At 37.9% G+C, this 22,653-nt stretch overlaps 1 protein-coding gene across 2 annotated transcripts in view; it reads left to right on the top strand.

The window, feature by feature from the left end:
- Nucleotides 1-22,653, top strand: part of LOC134542196 (constitutive coactivator of peroxisome proliferator-activated receptor gamma-like) — a 131,212-nt gene that overhangs the window by 7,949 nt on the left and 100,610 nt on the right. The window contains exons 3-8 of one of the 2 annotated variants that reach the window (XM_063386259.1): nucleotides 5,034-5,081; nucleotides 8,474-8,603; nucleotides 13,389-13,755; nucleotides 15,732-16,001; nucleotides 16,400-16,610; nucleotides 17,929-18,246. In XM_063386259.1, the coding sequence (XP_063242329.1) occupies nucleotides 8,512-8,603; nucleotides 13,389-13,755; nucleotides 15,732-16,001; nucleotides 16,400-16,610; nucleotides 17,929-18,246 (1,258 nt within the window). In that variant the 5' untranslated portion in view covers nucleotides 5,034-5,081; nucleotides 8,474-8,511. Of the gene's footprint in view, nucleotides 1-5,033; nucleotides 5,082-8,473; nucleotides 8,604-13,388; nucleotides 13,756-15,731; nucleotides 16,002-16,399; nucleotides 16,611-17,909; nucleotides 18,247-22,653 lie in introns of both variants that reach the window. The other variant, XM_063386260.1, reaches the window with a different exon arrangement.

The raw sequence follows: 22,653 nt of genomic DNA, 5'->3' as shown, positions 1-22,653 counted from the left end.
ACAGGGCACCAATAAATTTAAGGAAAATTGTTTATTCAGCGACTTCCAAATACACATCACAACTGCTCAAAGTTGCGGCCGCCAAGAATGATCAGGTTTCAGGCTTCACGCGTGTATTTTATTGGAAAACATTCTTGGTATAATCCATGTTCTTCTGTATTGTGGTCTGCAAGCCCGTCCATGAAATGCACTGCTGCCTTCTCTTGATTCGTGCATACATCCATCTCATTGGAGATCTACAGCGCAAATGATGACTGTTGCTGAGAACTGCGCATTTATATTTTTCATTGGAAACTGCTTTTCTAGTGCTTCACTTGAGTTATGAGCATATGTTATGTGGTGTCTTGTGCTTGTCCAGTTGCATTCAGTGAACCCTTAAAAATATATATACTAAACATCATCATGTATTTAACGTATATACATAAACATTATTTTAATGCTAGGGCTATACACATCAAACCGAGTGTTGCAATTACATTAGGATGTAGTTGAAAGTTTAAGTTTAAGTTACAATTCAAGCAAAAAAATAATAATTTTTTCAAGTTACCAATGTTAGATTTTGACAATTGTTAGGTGGATAAAATTTTTAAGGTTTAATTTTTTTAATGGAAATAATCATTAGAAATCATTAACATTACACTTCAGTACAATCCAGTAGCATTTTATCCTTTTTAAATCCAAGAATTGTGTGCATTGTAGTTTCTGAGGTAATCAAAATGAAAAGCGAGTGTGCGTCTTGTTTACATAAGTACGTATTAATAATTAGATATTATTTCATAACTTAGCCAATGAAATGTATCTATATACAGCAGCCAAAGCTCTTGTCAAATAAGAGTTATTAAAGCATGTAATTTTAATAAATTCAAATTAAAATATTTATTAAATCCAATAACTAACAATTCTAATTCTTTATTGTAACACATGTATAGTTGATGGGTTAATTTTTTGTGTAATATAACCATACCTGTGTGAATATTTGAAATTTCATGCACTTAAACAAATCATTTATTATTCATATTGAAATGAATTACAAGCACTCTAAATTTGAAGTTATGAGTATTTTAAGGTATTTTTAAGTGTAGTGAAGTTTTTTAATATCACTTTGAGTAACTATCAATAATTATATTAATGAGTCAGTTTCAGTTCAATATAAGTGTGTATACAAAGGGGACCCAAAAATACCTGACTGAGAGCTCACTGCCATTTGTAACATACTAGAGAGTTTTCCCGCTAGATTGAGTTAGTAAATACCTTCACTAAACAGCTGCCCAGATGGTGTCAGTTTGTAGGTTAATGTTTGATCATAGTATTATTGTTCTCTTACTGTTCTTGTGTTCTGCCTGCAAAGTTGTTATGGCAGATTTAAAAGAATGAAGAGTATGTTTGAAATTTTGTTTCCTGCTTGAAAAATCGGCAACGAAAGCTTACCAAATGCTTCAACAGGCTTTCAAGGAGGATGCTTTAAGCCGCACACAAGTTTTTGAGTAGTTTGGGGGCTTTAAACATGGTGAGATGAGTGTTGAAGACCATGCTGGTTCTGGGCACCCTTCAACATCTCGAAACTATGAAAACGTTGAAAATATATACACCAAAAAAATCTAGGATTGTTGTTTCACAATCAATGAAATTTCAGAATAAACAGGAGTAAGTTGGAGCTCATGCCAGCGAATTTTGATTGGGTATTTGCAAATGAGACATGTTGCCGCTAAATTTGCTCCTCGCCTTCTCAAACAGGATCAAAAAACATTTTTTTGAATTTGTGCCAGGACCAAAAAAGAAGACGGTGAAATGAACCAAACTTTTTGACCAAAGTCATTACCAGTGTTGAGAGTTGGTGTTACGGGTATAAACCAGAAACCAAGCAAGCGTCAAGCCAGTGGAAGACTTGCAACTCCCTGAGACCAAAAAAAGCAAGACAAGTTAGGTTGAATATTAAGACAATGTCTTTTTTGATGTTCATGGAATTTTGCACCGGGATTTTGTTCCACCTGGCCAGACTGTTAACCAGCACTTTAATTTGGAAGTTTTAAGAAGTTTGCGAGAGGATGTGTGGAGGAGGAAACGCGCGGAACTTTGGCGATCAGGTGACTGGTTCCTTCATCACAACAACACTCCTGCTCACACAGCCTTACGAGTAAACTGCTATTTGATCTCGCAGGGGTGATTTGTTGTTCCTCATCCTCCGTATTCACCAGGCCTATTCCTGTGTGACTATTTCCTGCTCAAGAGAATGAAGAAAAAGCTAAAAACAGCTTCGCAGAGGGCACTGGAAATATCAAAGTTGAAGAGTTCCAGAGGTGCTTCAAATAGTAGAACAAATGACTTGACAAATGCATCACAGCTAATGGAGAGTACAGCAGAATGGCTAATGTTCATGATGGGAGAATCTGCAATTTTATTTTGGTAAGTTGAAAACAAGCTAACAATAAGCATTTTGCCAAACCTTTAAAATTTTGAAGTATATTTTATAGTGTTTTTTTTTGTTATTTATAACTATCTAGTGTCAAATTATACGAGTATGACCACAAGTATTGTTAAAATATGACTTTTAAACTACCAAAACAAAATTTAAATAAAAAAATTCACACTCTTGCTACTTGGATTTAATATTCATAATCAAGTATATTTTGGTATTTTTATTAAAATTCGATGAAATGACACAGTATGCCCTAAAAAATGTAAAATAATATATTTTTACACATACAAAATTGAACCAACTTTAAAAGTTCAGGGGTGGTCTGGAGTGTATTACATTTAGTTACCTCTATTTTTTTTTTGGAGAGGTTATTGAGTACTGCCACATGACTTTCTACCTTGGGCTTGTAGATGGTAGGTATTAAATCTGATGTACCAATGTGACCTGATGAATTTCAGTGATTGTTTTACAGGTTTGAAATATTTATGTAATTATACAATCTCACGATTTTTTATTTGAATTTCCTATTTGTTTGACTAGACTTACAACTAGAAATAGGACAACTAAATCCTTTAAAACTCAATTATTGTCAAATCTTATAGTATTTTGAAGATTTAGTAAAGATTTAAAGAAAAATATTAGAAGAGATTCAGAAATTCCAACACTATTACATGGGTTGTAGTATTTCTTTCATAAATAAAAATTTAAAAGTTTTTGAGATGCCCTAAAAAATTTTTTTAATGATGTTAAGTTATATTTGAATATTTTGGATGTGCCGGTCGAATCCTTAAATTTTTGATTACCTTCAAATATAAAGTTTTTGAAAATATTTAAACACAATGAAATGTTGGATAGCTTTTTTTTCCCCTACCTACACTATTGCAATTTTCAAATATATTGTAATTTTAAAATGTAATAATTATGTAAATAAAATTACGATATGTATTGTTTGGGAAACTTATTTTGTTGAAATGGACATTTAATACCTACTTGGAATGTTTCAACTCTATAGTTAATATCTCTTTTATTTCTTCTAAATAGTTCAATTTTTTGATCGTTGAGAAATTCTGATTCAAGATTATCTTTGTTATTTGAATATAAGATAGGTATTAGAGAGAAAAAAAATGAATTTGACCCATCACAAGTTATTACACTCTGATGAGTAATGTTTTGAATGAAATTTTTTTTTAACTACGTACAAAAATTTATTTTTGCAGGAAACTTGGTTCCCAGCACTGGTTCCACTCTAGTCTAATAATTTTGCAGACGGAAAGGTCACAGATATGGTCAGGAAAAAAGTTGGGCGGGGGGGGATCAACCATGGTCTTCTGTGGGGAATCATCCCAACAAACACCTGAAGCAATGTTGGGAAACCTGGGTTGGCCACGTCAGGATTCCAACATGTTAACATTGTGCCACTGTGCTTGGCTCATTTTCAATTTAAGAGTCTCAAGAAAAGGGTGAATTTCCTTCCTGAGATACCTGTCTGAAGTTTTCGGTGTTCACCTTTATTTTTTCCTTAAGAGTAAACACTGAGGAATGCAGAGGGCACTCTCTAGGTTTGCTCGACACTGTTGCAGGGCTCTCTTACAGTCAGACGTATTGCAGGAAGGGCATCGTCAATTCCGCTGTCACATAGGCTTGTTATAGATTCAGATAAAAAACCTTAACAAACATCAGTTAATCTCTACAAGCTTTGTAGAGAATGGGGTAGTGGGTCATGTTCTTCCCTCTTTCTCCTCCTGGATCCGCCACCGACTGTAGTAGCCAGTCAAACTCTGGTCTTGGACGATAAGTCCAGCGTGACTTCCTCTTGTTTTCCTCCCGACTCATTGGTTCAAACTAGGGCTGGACCAATCATATCCTCAAATACCATCAAATCACATAAAATTATTAGTATTCAAAGTATTCTAAAATTCATGGAAAAATATTTAAAATATATATATTATATATATATGGGAGTAAATATAGTAAATTAAAAAATAGAACACTGACAACCTCTAAAGTTTACTAGTTAAGTTTTTCCTTTACACCTATCATATTATCATTCCCCAAGATATACTTGAAACATAAAATTATGTAAATAATATTACAATATTTATTGATTCTGTAAACTTAGTTTGTAAAACAACCATTTAAATTTATTGTACATTATTTTATTTTTGACCCTTGAAACCTAGACTCGGACTTGGAGATTCGGATTCGACATTTTACTTATCACTAATTATTAACAAGATAAAAAATTGTATGTATGTGTAGGTCCAGTGCAAAAAAATTTTAAACCTTCTATGCATTAAATTTTTTTTAATGGGATCTTCTTAAGAGGCATATACTCTAGTTAACAATTTATATTGAACTTTCTGTCTGCAAGAATTAAAGATCAGGAATGAATGAGTGCAGGGCAGTGCCAGTTAAACGAACGTATCCCGAGAACACCCACAGTGCCTTGGGCAGAGCGCGCCGTGTTTCCAAGCCTTGAAAAGTGTGAGTGGGTCCCGATCCATTAGTTAAAACGCAGATCACTTAACGAGAGTTGTGTGTTTTGACCGCTAATTTATTCTGGACTTTTTGATTGGAACTGTACCTAACTAATGCTTGTTCCTGTATTGTGTTATAGTGGTGATTCAGCTCCACCTGCATGAAGACTCTTGAGAAAAAAAATCTGGTAAAAGTTAATTTCATTATTTTAAAATAAATTGTTCTAATTACTTTTTGCAATTGGCTATGGTGCCCGGCTTTGCAGAGGTTGATAAAGATTCTTAAAAGAGGTAGTTGCAGTACTTTGCTAACATTTAAAATTTTCAATTCATTGCAAATCATTCTCATGCACTTATATTGTTGGGTCTGTAACTGTTCACTCAGCGTAAGCCAAGGAGAATGTCAGTGTGGTCATTTTTATACATTTTTTTGTTACAAATGTGACTATATCTAATATAACCATATAAATAAATATTTTTCACTATCTGTAATAATGTAGCTTTAAAACCATGAAAGAACGTTCATAATCGGTCTAGTAGTGTTTTGTGTGGGAGACCTAAGATGCTCATAAAGTTCTGCCATTCCTGATTACACCCGAACAATTCACCTTCGGCCAACTTTGGGATTTGTTTTATTTTTGCGCAGGAAAAATGAATTCAAATATTAAAAGTGGTCGGTTAAGTTAGCTACATTTAAACACTTTAAAACACTATGGATGGGGGTGTAATCGGGCAGGGACAGAACTTGATGGACATCTTAGGCTTTCTGGTTTGTGTTCACTACCAATCACAAACAAATTCTCACCCTCTCTTTACAACACATAGTATTTGTTTGGATAATTTGTTATTTCGAGTTAACCTGGCTGCAGTAAACTAATTTGCTTTGTTTAATTTTTATCTGTCGTAAGTTGTCCATTGGAATGTCTTTTTGGTAATCATGTCTTTTTGTGTGTGCTCATGTTGGTGACATTGCCATTGTTTATGTTGAAATTCCTGACTTTGCCCCCACAGAGCCCAATATGTTACCACCCCTCACACCCCTCCTATCCTCATGGCACTTTCAAGCATCCTTCAGCGACTTGCGTGTGATGTGTATTTTGAATAGCGCGCCACTAATCCCACAAACTACTGCAAGAGGGTGCTGTAGACTCAGCTCGTCATTCACTTTATTGAACATTAAATAGATATACTAAACCTTTTTTCCTTCCATCCCCAAGTTTATATATATTATTTTTCAGGAGATTGTAAACATTCAACATGGTTATTTTATTTGAATTGTATTCACCACAGAAATGGACCCGAAATTTCTGAAGGCCAAATAAGTAATCATTAATTTTAAAACAGTAATCTTAATACATAAATTCAGTACATGTTTCTGAGACTTCAATAACATTATATCATAGTAAGTTATTGGCATGAATTTGAATGACCTAATGGTCAGTTAAAATTGGCGTTAGACGCGCTCTTCAGGGGCCCTAGTAGGCATCTTTCGGCCCAGTAAAATCTCATCACCACCCAAGGTAATACGCCTTCAGCACTTCGAGGACTTCATCTTATATCGCAACTGATCTTTGTCATCCTGGCTTTTTTAGTTAATTTTCATCATATTTATCTACCCTCGGACCTTACCTTGAGTGGTCAACTAGTTGTTGAATTTAAATAGTAATCCACTTACTGGAGTTGGTTCACTAATGTTAAGACTTTATCCAACCATGAGGTGGCTCTAGACATCATGTAAACCAGTCAAGCCATTAGGCATTTAAACAGTTTTACTTTTTACTAAACAAGTGTGTGTGTGTGGCAAAGTGGGGCGTGGTAAATCTCGGTACCGAATATCTTGTACTTCTTTCTACGTTTGTCCACGTGTTTGCGACTTACTGTGTGACGCCCGATGCTGAAAGTCGGCCAGGTCTTTGCACATCCGGGGCAGTTGCGCTATAGGGATATGAGTCACACTGCCACACAGGCGATGTCACACCCTGAGAACATAGTCTCCGCTGGGTCCGTGTTCCTTGACTATGGCGGCACCCACTTATCGCACTAACATCAGTAAGCGAGTCCTACGACCACATAAATGTAGTTGTATTGTTGTATGGTTTCTACCTTTGAAGACTATTCAGCAATCAGTAGAAATGTCACAGAACCAAATAAATAAATATTTTAAATAATAAATTCAGTAGAACTTTTATTTTAAGATTTTCAAGGGAATTAGAAAAATTGGTGTTAATAATGCAAAGTGTAAGTGTAAGGCAATTCAGAGAAATTTACTTTAATTCCATCTCATTAATGCTTTACAAATGCATTTTTTGTAAATTTCCTCTCTGTAATTTAAAACAAAACATTTGATGAAGTTCTTGGAAATGACCACTATTTTTATAACATTACTGAGAGTGGTGTTTATGTTTCTGATGTTCAAACCTGACGTCGTCCAGGGCTACGCCCATCTGAGCCCAATGTGCCACCACCTCCCTCCCCTCCTGTTAATCCTCCCGGCTGACGTGTTTTAAATAGCGCGCCGCCGCAAGAGGGCGCTGTAGATCAGTGCTTCGCTCCCCAAGATATAATAATACTGTGCAAATCTTTTGTTTTGTTCCCCAAGTGCCATATGTTTTTATATTAAAATTTATTGTAATTTTTATGCATTTCAATCACTAACCACGTCCGCGGCACGACGGGAGACAGGGTAACTGTTCAGGGTGCTTGGCACCAAACACCCCCCCCCCCCCTCCACCCCGCTACCTCTGCGGCCATTGCTCGCGCAGTCGCTTCCCGTCGCTAGCTGAAGAAAGACGCTCTGTTCCGGCTCTCCGAGGACTTCGCCTTTGTGCGTCTATCGAGGTGGTTGGACCACAGCTGTGCCTGTCGTGCCGCGAGGCGTTTTTATAGAGCCATTGTGTTTGCGTGCTTCGAGTGTTGTTTGTCGGCGTGTGGGGCGCCCTGAGATCCCACTGCGTGGTTAGGGTAATTGCGAAAGGGGGAAACAAGTCACGCCGCCACACGGGCTACGTCACGCCTGAGACGAGTCTTCTCGCCGGGTCCGTGCCCCCTAGACACGGTGGCGCCCACTAAAAGTACGTTATAAATACTACCGAATCCCCCGACCTTGTCAAACCTATGTTAATATCTACATACAAGTAATAATATTCCCACTCTCACTTTCATGCATAATAACATGACTGTATTAAATAACTGAAACTGCAGTAAATATTCGAAGTTTGGTCGGTCCAGAGCTGAACTATCATTTTAGCACATATCAGATATTGTGCACTAGTTAGTAAAACAATATAGGTGGGAAAATTGTAGAAGTTGCCTTGTACCAGTGTGGCAGACAAACTTTAATCCTTAATGCCTTTGAATCTAATAAGACAATTTTTTTCCTAACATTCTGTCACAGAAAATTGTTTCACTTTTTGCAGTCTCTTCTGAACAAACAACAAAATCATAGTGGTGTTATGATGTCAGTCATGCATGGCAATTTTAATTTTTGCGTTTTTAATGCAAACATGCAGGGGTGAAAATTTTATTTTAGGTCTTCATGAAAGTATGTTTAACTGACTTTTTTTTGTCAATTTTTCCACAGATTTTCTTCTCTCCTGGTACCACTGTCATTCGGAAGTCATGGGGGTACGTGGCCTGCAGAGTTACATGGAAAAGTCTTGCCCTGAAGGATGCCACAAAGTCGTCATCAAAGACTTAATTGAAATTTACAGGTGAGTTCAAATGCAGGGAACATCCAAACTCTTGGAAATGTTGAAGGCTTCCATGAGCTTCATAGGAAAGTGTCATCTGGTGAAGTACTTTCACGAGAACCTTCAACCGCGTGTAACACAATCCTTAAAAATTAATAAAATAATATGAGCTGAGTAAACAGTGTTCAAAAGGGTATTCCAATTAATTATAGTCTAGGATAGATGCAAAGGTTAAATTAGCAAGAATTTAAATTAACTCATTTCGTTTAATCCTGGGAAAAAGCCTCATGTAAATCCTCATACAATTACACCATTCTTTCACATATAAATTAATACTGATTAATTAGCAAGAAAAGCATTAATACAAATGTCACGGCAAAATACGTGAACGTATTTTTATATTACAAATACTTTAGTATTTACTTTAGACAGATAGTATTACATAATATTGGATAATAAAGAATACTTTATAGTTAAATTAACGTTAACACACAGCGACCAAGAATGTCGTTAGCACAGACTAATGCCTCATTAGACAATACAAAACCCGTAAATGGACATGCAGGCGACCGCGGCCTAACCTACACTAGGCAGTAAGAAACTTAATTTAAAGCATGACATCAAAAGAAAACCCAACAAATGTAACAAATTAACACATTACATACATTACGTAAAAGCGAAAGACAAGTGCTAATGAAGAGTGAAGACATGACAGGGAGAAAAGTCAGACAAACTACACGTAGCAAAGAGAGCAATTAATCAAAAAAAACGAATAGGGTAAAAATTGCCAAATGGAATTTAGAAGGTGACGGCCGAATAAACAATTTAGAGTTTAGCTATTACGAGTTACATGACTGTAAGGGTCACCACCTTACAAACACTTACGTGCAGTCTCCCCGCTGTCACACTCTCACTACAATCAACTATCTGACCATGCTTAATTCAGTGCGAAACCAGCACCGACTGGTTATCACGATCTATCTACATGAGAGCCAACGAACAAGAAGAGCCTTCAAGGCAATACACGCAGTTTTAAGTAAAACAGAGGGCGCCACGCGCATGCGCGGACACCTCAAGAGGGGAAGTCAAGCACAGCACTGGATGCAGGGAGGGGGGGAAAAGGAGGAAGAGAAGGAGTGCCAAAGCCCGCCGCGCGGCGCGAAGTTCAATCACAGCGCACCGACCACTTCAATGTGTCACGTCACAGTGAGCTCTACCATGTGCTGCAGCCACAAAGTCCAGTAGCTGTACGATGTAACTACTGATTAGGGATGGGGGATATTTACATTCGTGGCGACTGTAACTGTAAGTTGCAGCGGCAAGTCAACACCCGCGACAGCGAAAATGTCACATCACGTCGCTCTCTCCTAGAGCAGTGCTTGGCATGTGGTGGGTCGCGTGTCGCTCAGCGTAGCGGCGCCACTCAATACATGGCGATTTGGCGCCGGAAAGTCACCATCTATTGAGCAGTGACACGCGACACGCCTAACGCCGCTCGTCCAGCAACTCATGTGTACTTCCTCAGCGCGATGCGTGACACGAGCGTGGCCAGTTACTCTCTCCCGGCCATTCGTCAGTTCAAAGACTCGTGCGTCAAGTCGACGGGGCTTTAAATATGCTAGTGTTGTCCTTATCACCCCTTTATTCTAGTGCCTCAAATGCGATCAATAACTTTAGGCAGGCAAGCCCGTTATCCTGTGGATTTTGTTTTATGCCATGCTGCAACGAACAAAGTGTTGTTTGTTCGTTATTTAAGGTGCCTGCCCATGAAGAGATTCAGCCACACACAGAGATAAGGTTTTACATATTTAAAACTTTCTGGTATAATTCAGACATCTTTCACAAATTTGCTTTCAAACAAAATTATGCATTATGAAGAACATATTGCTTCTGAAGGAAAAATCACAAAACATTTATTTTTATATTAGTGTTATTAAGTATATAAACATTTGCATCCTAAAAATCTAAAAAAATAAATAAAATATTTGTAAATTTTCTTATATAGCAATTTTTTTATTCTTCACAATGCAATATATGTTTGTTAAAATATATTTTGTTAAAGATCCTTGGATTGCACCTAAAATGTTTGGCCAGTAATACCCTATGCCAGCCCATGGTTGGGTTGCTAGGTTAGCAGGACCATTAATATTTTTCATTGCGTCATACCGACATACAGTTGGTGTACCTTGATATGAAAGTGTTTAGAAGCCCATCTTCAAATATACCTTCAGTATCATCTCACCGTACGGGAAATTTATCTTCTGCCACTGGCCTACTTACTAGGGTGCATTCGTTGATCACATGAAACGTGTCATGTCTAAGAAAGTTGTAATAGTTGTTCAGTTAATGGTGTTACTACACTATTGTGTTGGGGGTTGTGGATTAGAATTTACTTACCAACAAGAAATATTTGACCTTTTTTTTTTTTTTTTTAGATAGTTTAGTAAACTCCACATGACGGTTAATATAAATGTATTTTAGCAATATATTATTCAATACAAAAAAAAAGTATATCAAATAAGTCTGCTGGCAGTAGTAGTTCACACTGAGATTCCTGTTCACAATGAGTGTAATGTCGGGAGAGGGGACAGTGGCTGGAGGAGAAACGGAAAGTGACATTGATCTAGGTCAACGAGCTCCCAATCATTGCCATCGTGTGTTGGTTGAATCCAAACAAATTCAAAGGATCACAAATGGCATGCCACAACCAAGCAAGCCACATAATTGTAGCTCTATAGAAAAATTAATGTGGCCAAAAGAAACTATTATGTGCATAAGTATTAAAAAATATATTCAGTGGCCAGCCAATTTTTACTAAGGCCATTTAGTAAAATTTTAATTAATTGACATTCAGTAAATTCCTGCTAAGATTTTTCTCAGGGTACTTAAAATTTAGACTTATGTTATTAACAGAGAAATTTTGTTAACAGGGTAATATTGTATTTATTTATACATCCTGAGGAAATTCTGTACCTCATTATATTTGTTGTTATTATTTTTTATAAGCTCTTCAGTTTATAATATATTTTGGGTTGTTCTGTTCATTTAATTAATTTATTTTTTAATTTTTTATTTTGAAATAGCTGGTGTATAAACAGACATTTGAGATGATTTATGCTAAACATTATTTAGCAAAGTGATGTATCTATTCTCTTTGGGTGTGTGTGTTTCGGACGATGGCTACATGTATAGCTCAGAGTCATGGAGAGCTTTGTCAGGCTATGCGGTCATGAAAGATCGGGCCAAAACTGGACTGTTGTTTGGAGAGTGAGACAGCTTTCATTCTGCTCTCTGCCGACCAGACTTTTTGATGAGCTCGTTCAAATATTTATTAGGGCGTGTGACAGTGACGTACGAAAAAACTTAGTTTTTGATACTGTTCGCAACTATAGTTTGTTTAGAGACTTTTGCATTTTTAGCACCAGTGTTGTAAAGTTTAAGATTCAAGGTCATCCTGCGTCAGCAGTAGTGACAAAATGGGGATCTGAGGACGGGTTATACTGGCTTGAGAGTCGGCAAAGTTTTTGTGCGACGAGACTCCTATATAGATTTTTGTGGCATGACTTTAGCTCCATTTAGGTAGGACTTTGATACAGTAATACCTGCCAAGCCACATCCGGGTTACATACAGTTTTGGTAATATTTTTTAAGGCATGCCCACAAGTATTTGCAAATAGGTTTGAGGTAAACTTGGCCTGAAGGAAACTGAGAAATTTTGTGTCAGTTATTTTTTATACTTATGTTTATAGTGGATGTCATAAACTGTGCAAGCATCGTCCTACCCTTGAGGTAATCATGCTCAACGTTAATGGACTGTAATGACTTTAGTCCAGTGTAAGCAAGGTGCGAGCTGGTATCAAAGAGGGGCTTGGTGGATGCGTGCCTGGACTCTTGATGTATTTTGTCACGAGGTAGACCTGGTAAACAACTTGACTTTGGGACTACTTCATCGATGTGAGAATAAAAGTTAAAACCATACTTCTGAAGTATCAGGGTTAGAAATTAATATGGCACCCCATAAATATGAGGGTAGACTGGGACAATTTTTTTTAACTGGAAATATTGTAAAAAATTTTGTTGGCAAGTCACATTTGGACTTAATGTTTTTTTTGTAAAGTTTGCACATTGTAGTTATTCAACTATAAGCATATCTAAATTTCTGCCTGATTATAGTTTTTATTAAAAAATTACTTTAGTGTTTTGCAGGCAATGCTTATTGTTTTAAATGCTGTAACTGTTTGTATAGTATAAGGTAAAGGGTTTAAATTATTAGCTGCCAAGCTGTATAGGCAATATTGCATTAAGGTTGCTCATGATTTAAACTCCAGCAACCATCTTAAAGGTGATGTAAAAATGTGCTTTCTAGCAACAGGCTACTCCTGACTTTGAATTTAGTCAAATGACCAATAATATTTATTTCTTTGTAATCTGAGTTTTTGTTTTCATCAATAGTATTCTGCTAATTGATACCTTATCCACTCCTATATATTTTGCTTTGGTTTTACATTTGTTCTAGAAGTTAACCTCTACCTCACTGACCATTACAGGTGGGAATGTTCAGGTGTCCAAGTTGGGCAGGTTCCTTTTTGAGGTATTTTGATTTTTAAAGCCTGCAGTAATAGTAATGGGTTTACAGCACCTCTCTAGCAAAGAGAGGTGTTACAGTTCAGTGCTAAATTTTTTTAATCTTATTATGCAGGAAAGTTTCTTAAATGTGATATATCTAAGCAGTATTTACTGCATTATCCTAGAAGTGCTGACAATGTGATGAGAGCTGTGTGCAGGGCAGGCGTGGTCGGGTTTCAGGAGGGAGACGGGGCGGGAGCCTGTGATAGTGGTGGACGCCAACTCCTGCCTGCGCCACCTGTACGGCAAGCTGGACTGGGTGCAAGGCGGCCAGCTGACGCAGTACGTGGAGAAGGGCAGGCACCTGGTGAGGCAGTTCGAGCGGCTCGGGGCCCGCCTCGTCATGTTCTTCGACGGCGCGACGGTGGCCCGCAAGCGCGCCACCTGGGTGGAGAGGCGGCTGCGCAGTCTGGAGGACGTGTACAGGGTGTTCGACGCACTGGAGCCCGCGGGGGACCCGGCCGCCGTGCCGGACCGCCTGTTCCAGCTGCCGCCGGAGCTCGCTCAGATGTCGCGCGGGCTCTTCAAGCTGCTGTGCGGCTGCGAGGTGGGTCCAGCCGGTCACTCTCCTCTCACGTGGCCAGATCACCAGAGAGATCAAACTCATTCTCACAAGTGGAAAATGTGGACATTGTTGTGTGCGCGTGCGTGTGCACACAAACAGGGCCGGCGCGTCCATATAGGCGAACTAGGCAACCGCCTAGGGCACCAAGTAGCTGGGGGCGGCGCAGCACGACACATAACAGATGATGTAATATGTTTAACGATTATTAAAACTCGATGAAAATGGATTTTTGTAACACTTTGGAATGTTTATATTGATATAAGTAATTATTTAAAGTCCACTGTGACCTGTTTGTGATTTGTAATAAGTAAAAAAGTAAAAAAAAAAAAAGCCTGCTTACATTTGATTTGTTGACAAAATCTTAGGCTTACGTGATGTATTTTGAGGCAAGGAAAATTTTTTTAACTGTGTCCGGCAGCGGCCCAGGGGTGGGGGAGGGGGGGGAGCATAAAGGTTTTTTTGCCTAGGGCACCAATTTACCTTGCACCGGCCCTGCACACAAATCTTGTGTCTTTGGATCATAAACACTTTGAAGTTGCGAGCCCATTGTATAATCACAAAATATTGTCCCTCACAATTTTTCAACTTAAATTTGCATACAAATATCACTATAGGTATTCACAATAAAAATTATTGAATCCAAAAAGCAAGAGTGAGGAAATGTTATTTAATATTCTATAATTTAACAATCACTTGTACATGTTTTCATGCAGTTCAATGCATATTTTACATTAATGGATTTAAGTAATAAAATCAACCATAAATTTACAGTGGTTGCAAACTACTTGTTAAATTAATTTCAATTTATTGAAAAAATTCCATATTGCAGATTGTCCTACTTCTGATCTTAAGTTATTCTGCTGTTGCGTGTTGAATTTAAAGTATGGTCAGTTATCAGGCCCATTAATATATTTTAACTGGTTCTGTTATATCCTACATCATTAACTCTTAACCTCAAAACTGATAGTTACATTAGATGATGTGCAACAACTATTGTCCTACACATTTTGGAACATATTAAGTTAAAATTAGCTTTGCTATTTATGGAGAATAATGCTTCAGAAAACGCAATTTTGAATAACACAAACATTTTTAGAAATGTATTAGTCATGCTAAGTGAGGGATTGGTCTACAGTAAAACTTTGATTAACTATCACTCATTTAACTGTCAGTTTTCTGTTAACCATAATATAAAAAATGTGTATCAACAAACAGGCATTTTTAAAATTGTCCACAGATTGTGTCTATGTATGTAGGCCCTATTATTTACTGTTTCTTAAGTCTGTAGTGTGTGTATGGATCAAGAGATTTTGTTTATTCATCTATTCAGCTATCCGTTAAAGCCCTGTTCCAGACGGTGATGGTTAATCAAAGTTTTACTGTGTTTCAAATACTGAGTGATAAGAAAGTCATCCACATGAAAGTTAATTGTGTAATATGTATATCGTAAGTTGTGTAGTTGTAGCATCCACTGCTAGATACCTAGTACTGTAAGCGTATAAACAATGAACAGACATGGTATTAATCACAGTTTGTTCAAACAATGTCCACAGATTACTATTTCCCAAGAGCAGTGCTTGTTCATTGTTGAACATTATTTTGCCACTCGTTCGTATGCACATTTTACAGACAGGTTTTGACAGAGATTAACAACATTTGTGTACATGTCCTCCAGAAAGTGGCCACAAAATAGGTGAAACATGCTCATGTATGCATAAATGAAAGGACCAGTCATTTTGAGCATATATTGTAAAGACATATGCTTGCCGTGTTTTCATTGTTATCACTTTTATCAATGTATTGGTCCTGTACGTATCTGAGTCATATCCAGTTTTATTAAATGCATTGCTGTGTGATTTTTCAATCAAATATTAGTTTTTTGGAAGAGTTATTATTTCAGATTTTGAATATTGGCCTAGTTAACTAGTTTTTTTTATCCAAGTGGTGTAACTTTGCAGGTGAGGAACTCCATCAAGGAGTGCGACGAGGAGATAGTGGAGTACGCTCAGCGGCACGGCTGCTTCGCCATCCTGGGGCAGGACACGGACTACGTGATCTACGGCGGCGCCCAGTACTACCTGTCCATGCTGCACCTCGACGTGGACGCCATGACCACGTACAACTACAGCCGCTGGGCGCTGGCCCGCCACCTGCGCATCAGCCCTGACCACCTCCCGATGCTCGCCTCCTTGATCGGCAACGACCTCATTTCCACCACCGACTTGAAGGTGGGTCCTTCTGCGGATACCAGCGAGGTACCGATGTAATCGTTGTAGCATCGGTATCTACCGGCATTCCCAATTTTCTGGATTCCTGGTGCAATTGTTTCCACCCGAGTCACATGAAGAAAGTATAATTAATTCAGGTGTCACCCATATTTTATATTTACCTGTTTATAGTTTCAAAGGCATCTTTTACTCTAATATATCATCAGTAACAACCTTTCGTCAATTATGTAAATCTTTGTTAGTAACGGTAAATAGAGAATTATTTTTAAAAAATATCTAAAAATAATAATTAGTTGTTTTTTTTACAGAAAATTTTCCAAAATGTAAACTTCACTAGTTTTGTGTAATTTTTACTAATTTTTCAATGTGCTACCGAGTTGCTGTTGGTGCTCTGCCAGGAGTTCCACCAGAGGTTGAGCGGGTCGTACTCACCTAACCTGCACATGGTGATCGAGAAGGTGGCCGGGTTCGTGAGGACCCTCCCGACGGGGCCGCCGATGATGGCGAGCGTGCCGGGCGTGGCACACTCGGTGTTCGGGGACCAGCGCTGGGCCCCGCAGCTGGAGACCAGCGTGCGCAGCTACCACGTGGACGCCAGCCGGCCGGAAGGTGAGCTGATGCTCAGCGCCTTTCACAACCTCGTGGTTTCTTTCATTCTTTCATTCTTTGTCCGGCTGGGGCCCACCGCTCCGGTCAAGCAGCGTGTACATTTTAGATTTTACTTCAGCGACGGCCAACTTCACCCTATTTGAGGGACAGATATCATTTTTGAAACTAATCCGAGGAGCAGACACACATGATGTAAAAATGTTAAGTTAAGGTTCTGTTTCGTACACCATTGGTTGTTTAATTTTCTTGTAATTTCTTTTGTTTAGCGACTATTGTTTCTAAATTGATCACCCTAGCTCTCTTGTATTTTTTGGTAAGCCTCTAATTCTGTCACCAGGTATCTACTACCTTTACCGCTAAACAGTTAAAAGGCACGCAAATGTAAATAAGTGATTATAATCATTTAAGTGACATATTTTGTAAATAACATTTAGTAAATATTTGGTGTTGAAATTTGTGACCAAATAACAAATACAAAAGAACTGTCATGTTGAATTTATTATGAGAGTCTTTAGATAGGCATAATACATATTAATGATCATAAATTACAAAAATAACAATGTAACTCAGCCAGAAGTGGCTACAGAATACCTGTCAGCTAGGCCTGTGCAAATACTATTTTTGTTTTATACGAAACGAATATCAAATTGAATGTTTAAAATATCGAATAGAATTGAGAATCGATTCGAATTAATCAAAGTTTAATAAAATTGAGAATATTGTTCCCGGCGAAGCTGTATTACACTTATTTTACAAATACACGATTGAAGTAAAAAATAATAATTATTTAATGTTTGTGAGATTTGAACTGTTGAAATGAATAACCATTTGGGCATATGTATAACATCATTCAATAAAAATTATAAAATAACCATTCTTAATATTAATATTAAGCATTCCTAAAAGCAAACAGGTTTTTTTTTTCCCTTTCAGTTAACCAACTTTAATAAAGAAAAACATATACAACACAAAGAAAAAAAATCTAAATATCTTCATGAGTCAACCTTAAGCTGTTTTCAAGCTTTGCAACAAACACGAAGCTTTGCATCATGACCCAAGCTTCAAATAAAACAAATAGCAAATTTTGTGGCGATGTCCAATAGTAATAGAATATTGAAAAGAGCTTTGATTGATTCGCTTAGTCAAGGCTTCGTGCAGGCCTACTTTCAGAAACGATGCATGTCGAGATTGGTCTTGGAAAAATTATCCTATGTATATTTTTTGATTGAAGAAAAGTATAAAGCAAACATTTAGGTATTTAAGAATACATTAGCACAGCCTTCAGGCTGAAAGGGGAAGGTGGTCGCCTGACCCGCAGAGAGGGCGCGGACGCCCGCGGACCACTGGGAGCGGGTGGTGGCGCGGGCGCGGGAGCGGCACGTGGCGGGCGACGCCCCTCACCTGCTGCTGGCGGTAATGACGGGCCTGCCCTACGAGCTGAGCACCGGCCTGGAGGACTTCCGCCGGCCCGACCTGCCCCCGGCGGCGACGGCCCTGCGCGACCTGCGCCGGCGCGCCTACGGCCTGCTGCTGCACGAGCGGCCCGAGGCTGGCCTGCCCGCCGTCGAGGAGTGGTGCATGGCGGGGCCCGACAGCCTGCGCCGGCCCGACGTCGCGGCCGCCCTGCCCGTCCCAGGTCAGCTCTCTCCCCTCCCCACGGGCCGTGCAGTTGGGAATAATCTTGCTCTGGGTCTTCTTCTATGACCACTTATTTATTTCGTTGCTATTCCACTGGAAAACCCATTTTCACTACCAAAATACTTTCAGGTTAGTTTGCTTTGATGCTTTTTTTTTGTAACTTTTGGTTGGTGTATTCCTCAGGCGAGCATTGTTTTTACCGGTACCCCTTGACATGACAGTGCTTTGTTTACTAAATAAAAATATCTTTTAATTCTGTTGTTACATTAATTAAAGTGGGTTTCAAGTAATGTGTTAAGTAATTTTTCATTACAAAGACCCTAATAATTTGTAATGTTTTTGTAACCAAAATTAATTATTATTGTTTTCTATAACACTAGTATGCAATAATTTAATTGATTAGTAATTTTGACCACAGTAAACAGTGTATGAAATCTAGTACTAAAGCTAACTTAACTTAAAATTTTTTTTGTAGTTCATACTATTTTGGTCTATTTTTATTGGAGACTGTAAATAGGCCTGTTTTGGTGAGGAAATGTCAGGGCTTTGGACAGGCAGTTCTGATGTGCAAACCTTTTTCAGCAATTATCCTTGTCCACTATCACATCAAATTTAATTTATTGGTAGCCAGGTTAATTATTAAAAACAATTTTAAGAAATTGTTTTGTAATTTTATGTCTTATTAATTGAATGAAAAAAATAGAATTTATTTGATTGTTTGATAATTGATTTTGCTTTATGTCGCACTGTCATTTTAAGGCGATGGGACCTTCTAAGGACTTGAACCACTTGGGTAAGAGCTAGGCCTGTGTGAATAGTAGTATTCAGATGAGAAGAGAATATCAAATTTTTTGTTCAAAATATTCTTTATATATATATATATAATTAAACATATATAAACTTTTGAGTTGACAATATTTTTGGGGTCAATGAACAGTGAAACAAAAACTACGTATATAAATATTTTTCGGAAGTCACGCCATGGTAACAGTTACAATACGTAGTACGTCTTCTAAATCTACCTAAAAAAAATCAACCTAGTAAATTTTATATGTCATCAGTATTGAATTTTTTAATACTCTTATCTCATCCAATATATTTCTTTGGATCCTTTTCGTTAAATATTGAATTCTTCGAATACTGAGGATTTGATCCCTAGTAGCAAGCAGTCGAGTGTTCATACATTTTGAGTCACCCTTGTCATTTCAGCACTGTACATACGACCAATTACAGGTCCGTCTAGTCATGGGTGTATTTGTGTTTGTGAGGCGGGATGATAAGTGTGAGGCTCGCTGGTGCTTCTAGTGTTTCTACTGCCTCTAAGCGCAAGGCTCTGAACTGGCGTGTAGTCTTCTCGTCATGCATAGGACAACTATGAAATTTGAGCGGTAACATTAACATTATATGGTGTAGTCATGAAGGTAAAGGTGTAAATCATGTCCCATAAGTGCTTTCAAGAATCTGTACCGGTTGTTCTGTGCCTAAAAATTACTCTGAAAACATGCCTTTGAGTCATTTTAACTCTTCTAAAAATATATTTTAAATACTCAATCCGGAAACAAACCTATTTATCGGCCCTCCGAAAATTCTTAAGGGGTATTTATCCCTAAATTAAAATTGCTCAGATAAAGATTTCCTTTCGTGAAATTGTTCATTACATTACAAATATGAGTTCCTGTAAAAAAATAAAAAATTAAAATTTTTTTTAATGAATTTTTGAACATTGCAATTTAAAATTGTATCATGTTTTGCAGCACCTCCAGCATGAAGCAAGTGCAACATTTTTTTCAAGTAACTTGTTTTTACAAAACAATAAAGTATAAAGACTGCCCTGATGCAAAAAGATTCTTAAAACGGTGCTTCAAAAGTTTAAAATATTGAGTTGTAAATTCAGATGAAAATACATTTTTTCAAGTAGCACTCTAGCAACTTTCAACACTAAATTAAAATGAGTTTGTATCAAAAAGATAGAAACATTTTACCACAGGTGCATTTTTAAATATATAAATGATGTATATCTTCAATGATGTTGAAGTTTAATTGCGTAGCTTTCTTGCTGGAGCAGCTAAGACAAAAGCTTGCATTTTCAAACAGATGTAATATTCAAAGGCCGTACAGTGCAGCGCTCTCGCGGCAAAGAGGCAAACTGCTTGGACTCGCCACGTATTTTCCCCCTACACCTCTCCAAGGTTGTGTCAATGGAGCCGAGGTGTTGTTTGACATGCTATCGGCGGTGGATCACGCGGTCTTCTTTCTGCACGTGGTGGAGGTAGGCCGGGGGGGGGGGGGGGGTGGGGTGGGGGGGGGGAGTAGGAAGGGCCCAGAACAGCATTGCCAGATGTCCTACTGGCAGGAATGCTCAGCCACGCGCAGTGGAAGGCTAGACTGCTCAAGCGAGTGGCAGTTCCGAGCGATATTGGGTACAGTATGTTGTGTGGCTAAAATAATTTTTATAAATCTTGAGGGAGGTCGTATTGAGTGACGAGAAGAGGCCGCAATACACTAATTAAGAAGTCAACGATGTTTGGTATCCTAAAAACTTACACATTACACCAACAAATTTAATAAATTAACATCAAGCAAATTTTTTGTATCAGTCATTGCATTCGTTATTGATTTATGTTTATCAACAACAAAAAAAATACAAAAGAAAATAATTTTATTTTGCTTAAACAATTTTATGGACGCTTTTACTTGCTTACAGGCTTTTTAAGATTTATTATTGTACTATTTTCTAAAAATACACATATAGGGGCTTATGTTCATTTAAACAAATTGCGATATGTAGTAGTTTTTGCCATTCGGATATTAATTACACCTGTTTGTAATGGGCCGTCTGGAGGGGAGGATCGAAAGGGGCAAACACCCAGGTGTCCAGTTATATGAGTGGTCCAGCCAAGATATGGAGATAAATAAATGGATTTATTAGTTACTTCGGAAATATAATAACATCCAAAATTACATGAATTAGTTATACTACAAGTGTAAGGCATTCAATACAAGGTATACTAAGCAGTTTAATTATAGTGATGCACTGTGAAAGGACCTTTTTCTTTTGTAGATTTTCAACTGACTCGAGTCATTCTATGCACCATTTTCAAAGTGAGATACAGTAAGTCCTCGGTTTACGTCGGGGTTACGTTCCTGAAAACCGCGACGTAAATAGAAACGACGCAAAATGAGCCATGTTTCATGCCACCGGCCGACCACGGCCCAAGGTCGGCCGGAAGCGCTGGCATACAGACGTGACAACGGGCAATTTTATCAGCAAATGACAACCGACAGCGTGGGAAACAAGTCCAACTAGTACTTCTCAGCTTTATAGAATGGTTATTTAACTAGCTGCTTTATTACCTTTATTGATTGAAATATAAAAACAGATATATAGTCGTTTGGAAGACATCTTATGAAGAAAAAATCATAAATTGCAGTTGCAGTGAGCTGATACTGTAGGCCTACTACAAACGCATTTAATCACGATAAAGTTAACAACGGCACGTTTAAAACTCCGGCCAACTCAATGATATCATAGCGACTGAAGTGTAGAGCTGTAGAAAACCGTATGTATTCGTTACTGAGTAACGGGTGCGGCATCTAGTATCAAGTAACGAAACGTTACACACAAATGCATTTCGTTACTCGCATTTTTCGTATGTTTTACGCATGCGCGCGCTTATTTGTTACAAAGAACGATGTTTGTTTATTAAGAAAAGTATAATTTGGAAATTCGTCGTCCAAGTTTTTTACTGTTTATTAAAGGTATTGTGTGTGTAGACAAAGTTTGAGATTGGAATAGAAACAACGTAAGAAAGTATTTTTTACAAATTATAAATATGTATGTTTTTGTTTTTTATTATCGCGTATTTTCACGTTTTTTGTTCTTATCGTAAAAGAGATATTATAATAAAGCTGCTCTAATGAGATTTTATTGTTTCTTGGTTAACAAAAGCTGTTAATTATCAAATACTTTTAATTGTTTATATTCGATTTATTATTATTTACGCGACGTCTAACTGTACGCGTACGAAATACGACTCGATTCGTTGCTGTTACATAACATAGCATGTTATGCGGTATCAGAAGTAACGAGTAACGATACCAAAGTAACGAGTACTAATTGTTATAGTAACGAATACATACGGGTACACTTTTTTTAGTTACTTTTACACCTCTACTGAAGTGCCAAGGAGTTGGACGAAAAGGGGTAGGAGAAAATGCTGTGTCGTTGCGGGAAGTAGATAACACTTCTACGTGCGAGATACGTGGGTGGCAGAGCGGGCGGGCTGGTAGTATTGCATCACAGCGCGGAGAGCAGCGGAGAGCAGGAAGCGTCCCTCATGATGTATGATAAGATAAGGCGGTGAACGTGTAGCTTACGCTACATAGCATAAATTAACTACCGAAG

This window comes from Bacillus rossius, assembly GCF_032445375.1.
Source record: "Bacillus rossius redtenbacheri isolate Brsri chromosome 4 unlocalized genomic scaffold, Brsri_v3 Brsri_v3_scf4_2, whole genome shotgun sequence".
Lineage (NCBI taxonomy): Eukaryota > Metazoa > Arthropoda > Insecta > Phasmatodea > Bacillidae > Bacillus > Bacillus rossius.
Note: the sequence above shows the minus strand (reverse complement) of the source record. Positions and strands in the feature narration are given on the sequence as shown.